This window comes from Triticum aestivum, chromosome 4A, assembly GCF_018294505.1.
Source record: "Triticum aestivum cultivar Chinese Spring chromosome 4A, IWGSC CS RefSeq v2.1, whole genome shotgun sequence".
Taxonomy (NCBI): domain Eukaryota; kingdom Viridiplantae; phylum Streptophyta; class Magnoliopsida; order Poales; family Poaceae; genus Triticum; species Triticum aestivum.
Genome location: NC_057803.1, coordinates 616,483,284 through 616,492,704, shown reverse-complemented (window position 1 = coordinate 616,492,704; position 9,421 = coordinate 616,483,284). Strand labels below are relative to the sequence as shown.

General features: G+C 46.6%; 1 protein-coding gene across 2 annotated transcripts; it reads left to right on the top strand.

Moving 5' to 3' along the window:
* Nucleotides 1-4,526: 4,526 nt before the first annotated feature.
* On the top strand, nucleotides 4,527-7,380 carry LOC123082642 (sucrose transport protein SUT5). 2 transcript variants are annotated; one of them, XM_044504939.1, is made up of 5 exons: nucleotides 4,527-4,760; nucleotides 4,847-4,912; nucleotides 6,000-6,185; nucleotides 6,275-6,751; nucleotides 6,866-7,380. In XM_044504939.1, the coding sequence occupies exons 1-5, from the start codon at nucleotides 4,605-4,607 to the stop codon at nucleotides 7,046-7,048; spliced, it is 1,068 nt and encodes a 355-aa protein (XP_044360874.1). In that variant the 5' UTR covers nucleotides 4,527-4,604; the 3' UTR covers nucleotides 7,049-7,380. The 2 variants fall into 2 exon arrangements, with proteins under 2 accessions (XP_044360874.1, XP_044360875.1); XM_044504940.1 differs by lacking the exons at nucleotides 4,527-4,760; nucleotides 4,847-4,912 and adding an exon at nucleotides 4,924-5,662.
* Nucleotides 7,381-9,421: the final 2,041 nt, after the last annotated feature.

Sequence of the window (9,421 nt, the reverse complement as noted above, 5' to 3'; positions counted from 1 at the left end):
GTCCAGCTATACTCTTACTAGCACATTCTCCTGGTGTGAATCGTAAAGGGACGCGCGCCGTCGATGCAGTGCGTTCAGATGCTGCTGCGTCCAGCCCTGCACTTCTCTCGTATCTACCTCTCCCAAGATAGCTAGGAGTAGCATGTTCTAGAAGATGTGTTTTGCTGAAGCAGTTTCTAAATGGTAAATTGTATGATTTCAAGTGCCTAAGTTCGTTTGCAATAGTTTGCCAGCCAATTGCACATTGCAATTAAGTTTTTGGTTGTAACTTCTTGGAACATTTTTTTAAAGGGAACAAAATCATCCATGTGTTAATTTTAATTAATGGAGAATAGCAATGCACACGCTTTCATGAGACAATCGACCTTAAGCATAAAAAAACATTCAAGTGTTATTATCATTTGTAATGCAATGCACAATAAAGAGGTCAATGTTTGTGTACCACATTTATTTTGTGCATCAGATATGATAACCCTTTTGTGTATAGGGTAGAATTACATTTTATTATCGAAATACATTGCAAGCGAAGTACAATACAATTATTTTGGCTATATTTTCTATCTATATGAAATTTTACATGCAACCAATACAAATTATGAAAAGCCCGTGGCAACGCACGGGCAGTCTACTAGTATCATTTATATATGAGCGCTTGCGTTGTGTTCAAAAGAAAAACTTATAGCGACTAGCACATTGTTTTATTTTCCCTTGACAACATGGTAACAAAACAAACACTATGTGCGTGGGGAACAATCCACGATTGATGGTTCGGCGTCAACTGATCGAGATCAACGATTATTCAAAAAAAAAAAAGGATCGACATGAACAATCGATCGTTTAAAAATACATTAAAGGACTCGATCGAGTCATCATCAATATCCATCTGCCATCTGCGGCGTTCCCAAACCCTAGACTGCGGTCTGCCGGCAACGCACGATGTCGGCGTGGCGATCCTTCCTCTCACGATCTCACCCTCTCCTCTCCCGTCTCCGGCCTGCACGGAGCCATGCCAGCCACCTTCCTTCCGTTCGTGCCAACAGCCAGCTGATCGGCTCACGACAATACGCCTCCAATGGCGATTTACGAGCAGAGGTTAACCGGCAGCATCCAGCGGCGCAGGAGACGCGAAAGCGGCACCTATACGTGGTGTTAGATGACCACAAGGACAGCTACGGCATCCACAAGCTGGATATGGACGGCGATGATCTAGGCGGCGCCCACCCTAGCTCTCCGCGACGCTTTCCGGTGCTTCCGGCCCTCAGCGTGGCACGCGCAACCTTGAGCGAATGGGCCAAGTTCACCGCCGTGGGCAGCAGCATCGTCGGCATAGGTCGCAAACCAGATGGATTCAGTGAAGACGACGGCCGTGTCCTCATCTACGACACCAAGACGACGCGGATGGTCGTCTCGCCTCAGCTCCCTGAAGGCCTCGAGTACGGCTACCAGGCGGCCATGGCCGTCGGCCAAAGACTGTACTTCCTCGAGTCCGTCTCGGGTTTACACTCCCTTCATCGTGATGAAGTGCACCCCGGGGGCGAGTACAAATATATGTACAACGGGGCCTTGCACTGCCTCGCCGTTGATCCCGACGTCGACGTCGGAGGCTCCGGGAACAAGTTGTGGTCCTGGAGTGCCGACGACCGTCTTCTCGGCGTCCCGTTCCATGCCAATACCATTACCGCGCACGCGGTGCACGCGCCACCCGGGTCAGTGGCAGCGGATCACGACATCTATGTGTCCGCCCTAGTCGACACGGTCATGCCGAAGGGCGTTACTTTCTCTTTCAGCACGGCGAGCGGCAAGTGGACACGGCGCGGCTACTGGCAGCTGCCCGTCGTCGGCCACGCCCACTATGACGACCAGTTGGATGCGTGGCTCGGTCTCCACGCCGGCGAGGGAAGCATCAATTCTCCTCGCTTGATTGACGGATACCTCTGCGCCGGTAACATCGCATCAGCCCCGCCGGAGTGGAAGGTTGGTACGGAGAAGTTGTTCCACCGGGAGGAGGACATGGCAGCAGGCTGGAGGCACTTCGACGCAAAGCTCGTGCCCATGGCGCTAGGCTTAGGGGGCAATGAGTACTGTCTCATGGAGCGCCTGAGGCCAGAGGGAGACGTCAAGGAGACCTTGGGGGACGGCGACAAGTGGAGGCTGCGGCTTACCACCTTCCGTGTCGAGCGTGGTCCGGATGCCGGGCCTGTGGTCACGGCTCGCCGCCCGGCTCACTGCTACAGAATTTCCAGATACAACAAGTACTTTGACGCTCAGGCATTCTGGATGTAATTCTTAATTATGTGTGGTTTCAAATTTAGTTTCACCGATTCAAATGTTAAGTTGGTGCTAATAAAATGTGTGATGACTGTCTATTACAGCATACGTACATTCAGTGCTATATATTTCATCAGTGTTCCATATTCGGCGATGCAGACTGTACGCCTCTCCACCTCTCCTTTTTGATTAGGACATGTACAATGGTTGATAAGATAGTCTTAGGGCCTCTTTGATTCGTAGGATTTTGAAAACATAGGAATAAGAAAGTGTAGGGCTCCTTTGATTCAAAGTAATTCTATAGGATTTCTGGAGGATTGAAATCCTTAAGAATTTTTCCTATGTTGGTCCTTTGATTCATAGGATTGGATCCCATAGGAATTTTTCCTATGGAATCTTTTGTACTACATTTCATAGGAAATCTAACATCCACTCCAACCTCTTTTTACAATTCCTTTGCTTTTCCTGTGCCATCAAACACTCCGTGCTAATCCTGTAGGATTCATGTGTGCATGCCACTCCAACCCTATACTTTTCCTATTCCTACGATTTGAAAATCCTGCGAATCAAAGAGGGCCGTAGGGTTGGAGTGGCATGCCCATTTGAATCCTATAGAATTAGCAATGATTGTTTGATGCCACGGGAAAAACAAAGGAATAATAAAAAGAGGTTCGAGTGGATGTTAAATTTCCTATGAAATGTAGTACAGAAGATTCCATAGGAAAAATTCCTATGGGATCCAATCCTATGAATCAAAGGACCAACATAGGAAAAAATCCTAAAGATTTCAATCCTCCAGAAATCCTATAAAATTCCTTTGAATCAAAGAAGCCCTTATCTTAAGTCTTGCATGTAATTTAGAGATGACAAAAAATATGTCTACAATAGGTTATATCTTAGCCTTATCTTCAATAACTAGCAATTCCTTAAAACATGGTGAGACAAATTGTGCTAAAAGATCATCTCTTGTCTTATCTTAAATAAGAGAAGACAAGCCTTTTTTTACGAGTTCTCTTTCCTCCACCTCATCATTTATCCTACGTGGCACTCCTAAGATAGCACCATTATACATGCCCTATACATGCCCATGCATGAATTGTTTTACATTAAGACAAAAGCAAAATTGATACTATTCACATCTGAATTTGTCTATTTTGTTTTGTTTTGCCTATTATTTGATACCATCCCCGAATTGGGCTCAACCAAACCCTGTGCTCCGTGCCTATACCCATTTTAGACGTTCTGAAACGTTTTTGAGACACTCGCCATAGTACCTTGCAATTTTGGGCTTTAAAATTTCAATCGCGTGCATTTGGCCGGAACCGGGGCATGTCAAAATAGAGTATGTTATTGTTCATGATTGCACGGCCTCTCTCTAAGAAGAGAAAACAAAATATAAAAGGGACAGGTCCAAAGATGAAAAACAGGCGCAAGATGAGATTTCAGGCGGGAAAACTGTAGCTCACACAGAATGTGATTGGTCGGATTGGAACAGAGATCGAAATCCAAAGAATATTAGTTGCACATGAAGGTCTTTCAACAAAAGGGTCCTATCTCCCTCGTACGAACTCCATTTTGGCACCCCCACACCCCCCCCCCCCCCCCCCCCGGGCTATCTTTCGACCGAAGAATGATCGAGTTCCATGTGATGTGTCGTTACCTTATAGTAAGACTATGAGTTTTGCTAGACGTACGGAGCTTTACATAAGTATACGGGCTGATTCCTGAACTGGCGCATTTTAATTGGACGAAGGGTGAGGGCGGGCCCCACACGGGTGAAAATCAGAGGGGCCTGAAGATAATTTATGGAAGGGTTTGTAGCAGGTCCGTAAAAGTCAGTATGTGTGCTTTTTCTCGCATGGGAAAATGGATGTATGCTTCTCTCTGATCCACTACCCTATACACAAGATTTTCTGAGAATTTCTTCTACGATAATTTGTTAGACAACAAACACAATTAAATCTTGGCATTCATTTGTTGGAAACGCATCAACACTTACCAAATTAACTTCTGAAAAACATGGGATTTTTCTTGAGCAAATGAATAGTTCATATTGGGCGTGAATCTTAGGAACAGTAATGTTATTTTGGAGAGAGAAAACAAACTTAGGAACAGTAATTAGGGAACAAAAATATATAGCCAATTAACATTACAGGGCCACGTAGATAAGCCTACCTGTTGGGCCGGTGGCCCAGCCGTGATTGGCCTCTTTAAACCCCACCTTCTTCAGCCTTGGGTTTTACTTGCCCATCCCATTCCCATCTCCATCTCCATCTCTCTCATCTGTAAAACCACCGCATCCGTGTCTCTCCGTTGCATCGCCGCCGGCCTAAACGATGGATAGGGAGGGAGACCTGAGTTTTCCCAACAATGTTGTGTACGCGGCGAAGCAGGTCTGCAGCCTCGGGAGGCTGTTCTTTGCCTGCATGGTCGCCGGCGGCATCCAGTACGCCTGGGCGCTGCAGCTCTCCCTCCTCTCCCCCTACTCTCAGGTCAGGTCAGGTGCCTCTCCGTGCCTGCTTAATTCTTGATGATCTATTACCTCATCCTTGGGTCGTTCGGTGGTTTGCATATGCAGAGTCTTGGGATCCCACACCAGCGCGTTTCCCTCACTTGGATCTGCGGACCTATCGCTGGGTTTGTTGTGAGTGCGATCTCTTCTCATCCCGTCAATTCATTCCCTTCCCTTTCCAAAATACTCTCTTCCAAAAACAGATATTTACACGATTTCCCCCCAACTCATGTAAGTAGTTAACATGAGAAGATCCTCTTTGTCATATCTGCATGCATTTATCCTCGCTCACCCTTTTTTCTTCAAGCCTGTGAATGATCTCCACTGGAAGGAAGACAAAATAATTAAGTGGTATTACCTCTTTTCTGGTTTATTAGGCACACTCGTTTTCCTAGATTGATGATTTAACCAAAATAATACGAGTTATATATTGCAAAAATTATACCATGAGAAAAATTAAATTGTTCTATTTTCTTATGATAACTTTTGTGGTTCAAAATTCATACTACATTGGCTAAAATGAACAACCTAGAGATACGCGTTGGACCTATAAACCGGGAAGAAGGGAGTACTAACAGATGAAGTATTAACATGAGTGTGAAATGATTCACCGGCTAGGTGCCACCCATCGTGGGTTACTACAGCGACCGGTGCACGGCGATGATGGGCCGGAGAAGACCCTGACTAGCTGTTTGACTAGCAGCGGGAAACTATATGCCCAGCGTCGGGCAGGCCATCTTCTGCAGGTGGATGGCCATAGGAAACGTCCTGGGCTATATGGCCGGTGCCGACAGTGACTGGCACGTGTGGCTCCCTTGGCTCAAAACTACGGCGTGCTGCGAAGCCTGCGCAAATCTCAAGGGCGCCTTCCTCACAGCTGTGGTAAACCGTCAGAGCAACAGTTATAGTTTTCACTTTCAATATAAAATGTCATCGAGATTTCAAAGATTTCAGTCATTCCCATAGCTACTGAAATGATTGCTTTTCCATATAGATATTTCTGTTATTACGGTAGTATACGCAAATTCAAATGATTTTTTTTGAAATTTCGAATTATTTGGTAGCATTTCTACCGAATTCAAGTCACAGATTTCGGTCCATTAATTGGCCGAACCCAAATCACCCAAATTCTAAACCAGTATGGTCGAAATATTTTCTAAACTGAAATTCAGAACCACTTATCTCATGAATGGCTGCTTATTCAGCTCGTGTCTTTCAGATCGTCATTATCATCAGTACGTCCATCACCATGTATATTGCTGAAGAGAAGCAGCTCCACAATGCCGACCTGGAGGCCTCCTCTGGCCGTCGTGGATGCATATGCGGCTTTGGCGACTTCTACAAGAGCTTGAAGAACCTTCCCCCATCTATGTTCAAAGTGCTCGCCGTCACGGCTGTAACCTGGGTAATGTTTTGTGTATCCACAACCTCTTAAAACAATGCATGCACCTCACCCATCGAGGATTGACTGACTATTCTGACATGTTTTCTCAGCTGGCGTGGTTCCCCTTCATCCAGTATGGCACTGACTGGATGGGCAAGGAGATCTACCACGGCGAGCCGCAGGGGCCCAAGGTGGCCGTCTACTACGCCGGCGTCCGCGAGGGCGCCGTCGGTCTGCTGCTCTCTTCTATGTGCCTCTTGGCCGCCTCCTTCAACACCCCCCACCTTTGCGGTAGGCTCACGTCCAGGGTCGTGTGGTCCTTAAGCAACTTCATCCTATTTGGCATCATGACGGCCATGGTGATCCTTGGCTTGGTCTCCACCAAGGGGTACAACGCGTCTTTCACAGCTGGCCTCTCCGGCCCTGACCCCAAGCTCAGGGTCATCGCGCTCTCCCTCTTCGCGCTCATCGGAATCCCACAGGCCGTGTTGTTCAGTGTACCGTGGGCTGTTGCTTCTAAGGTTGCCGACGACCGTGGCCAAGGCCTCGCCATTGGTGTCCTCAACATTGCCATCATCGTGCCGCAGGTGATAAAACTACAAATCGGCTGTTCTAGTTGCTAATCAGCACCTCAGGGTGTTAGTTTACTTTCCCCTGCGTTGGTCTTGACTTGCTTGTTTACCTTGTTGCTCTTTGCTCAGCTGATTATCGTGCTCACCGCTGGCCCGATCGACAAAGCCTTTGGAAAGGGCAACACACCGGCATTCGGCGTTGGTTGCGCCTTCGCCTTCATCTGTGCAGTCCTTGCGCTCATCCTGCTTCCCAAGACAAGAGGCACGAGAGGGACGTCCAATGCCACCGCCATGGCCTCCAGGGAGCGCTGATATGGTACATCCCCAGGCACGAGAGGGACCTTGGATGCAAACTTGTTCTCAAGCTAAGTGGGTTATCTGCGAGCAATTAGAAGACTAGTCACATTATTTTATTTCATGATTTACGAGCAACACGACCTGTGCACCAGTGTTTTTTCTGTAAATATACTGCTTAATTTTTTGGTACGTTATCACCCCCCATGCAATCGCAACGGGATCATACGTCCTCAACCACGAGAAACTCTTTCAGAACAAAGAACCCTAGCATCCGGATGGATTCCGGAGGGTGGTTGATAGAGGGACTCTGTCACCACATCACCGCATCAGTATGAGGCATCATCATTATCCCATCTTCACCTCTTTGTAATACAGTAGTCTGCGTAGATCCAATTTTTGTATTACTTTGGTACTTCATCTATGTTTATCATGATTCAGTACACGATTCTTATGATCTCGATGTGCGAGTAATTTTTCCAGTTCACGGGGATATGGTGGAATCCTAGTATATTTAGAACTGAATGTTGATAGGATTTGACATCCTCTTTATATGTTTATGTTAATGATTTTCTAAATGTTGGGTGAAATCGACCGTCCAATATATGCCTACTAGGGATGAAAGGTCACTAGTATTGGTATGATGGTGAATTTGCAGAGGTCAGCACTGACAGCGCTTACCTCCCTCTTTTCCCGATCATTGCAACAAGGGACAAACAGAGACCGCCTAAGCTGCATCCACGGGAAAATCCTTAATGCCGTTTGGTAACCGGAGTGCGGATAAATTATAGTGACATATGGGATATGGGGATGCAATACATAAGTAACTTCTTTTTATGTACTAAATGGTAATAATGAAAAGTGATAAGTAATTGCTATAGTAGTGAAAGGCACTACAAAAAACTAGCCACTGGTAAACTATATTACCAGTGGCGGGTATACTCTTGTGGCCACCACATGTACTTGGGTCAAGCCTGCGTGGTCAAAATACCGCATTCTGATTGGTCTTCCATACCCTTCCACGGATTGATGAGGTGACTCTCATCCAACCGTCCACAACTAGTGTTTGCACATAGATCCAATCATCTCCCTTATTTCTCTCCCTTCTCTTCTCTCTCCCAACGACGCACACACACCAGACAGATCCATGAACAGTTTGACCCTCTCTCTCTCTCTCCTTGATCTTCTTGAGCTCCGGCCGGTTTTTGCACACTCTCCCACTGTCCTCCTGCGGATGTTTCTCCGAGCTCGAGGGCGACCAGCGGTAGGGCTCCAACGCCAGCTCCTCCCGTGGATGTTCTCCCTGCCAGCGAGCGCGACAACGGATCCAGCGGGCGCGGCGGATCTAGCGAGTGCAATGACGTATCCATCATGTGCGGCAGCAGATCCAGCTGGGCATGGATCCAGCGAATCTAGCGCACGACGGATCCATCGGGCGTGCGGGCTGCGGCGGATCCGGCGGTCGTGCGCGCGGCAGTGAATCCTGCGTGCGCGGGGTGGAAGATTGACCGCGCGCGGCGGGCGGTGCCAGCCTACATGTTGCGCGCGTGTGTGTGTGCGCGCGCGCCAGCCTCCCGATCAGGGACAGGGATGCGCCGTGGAGTGCCGCTACTATGCTAGGTGCTTCCGTTTTTTATTTTCTAAAATCTTACCTGTGGCCGGCGGGGAATAAGGACTGCTATTGCTAGTGTGTACCTTAGTGGGATTACTGGTGCCGGGCGCCAAGTATAGCCCGCCGCTGCTAGGTCTTTACAAGTTATGCCCGCCACTCATGCCACGTTAGCAACGGCGGGAGGTCAGCGGCGGGCGGCATTGAGAGCCTCGACTGCCACTATTGGGCTTTTGGCGCCCAACACTCGTAGGCATTCCTGCAGTAGTAAGAAGGTGGGATTTAAACAAAAAATTGTAGTTGATGTTTGATGTATCCTAGAAGTATCTATTTTCTTTTTATTCCACCTAAGCTTGCTAGTTGTACTCTGGAAACGTCTTTCAGTTTATTTGCAAGATCCATACAATCAAAAACCATCTACCAAGTTTTGTAGATATCAATTGATCCTATGGAGAAGGATATATATAAACATATGATGTGCTAATATTATTTACTATGATTTATTGTGTAATCTCTTGTAACAATGGAATTTCTTAATACATCAAAATATAAATGAAAAACCTTTTTGCTTTAAAATAAAATTTATGTTTAATGCAATATTTTTTTCAAATTAAATATTGGATGGTTACAAAACAAAATATGTACCGATATACATGCGCATGTTGGATTGTTCATTCTGCTCGTTCGACCTAAAAATATTATACATTTTAGTGTATCGAATAATGTGTATTGAGAGAAATAAATCATCCTAAGAAACTACATATCTTTTGCAAAAAAATGAG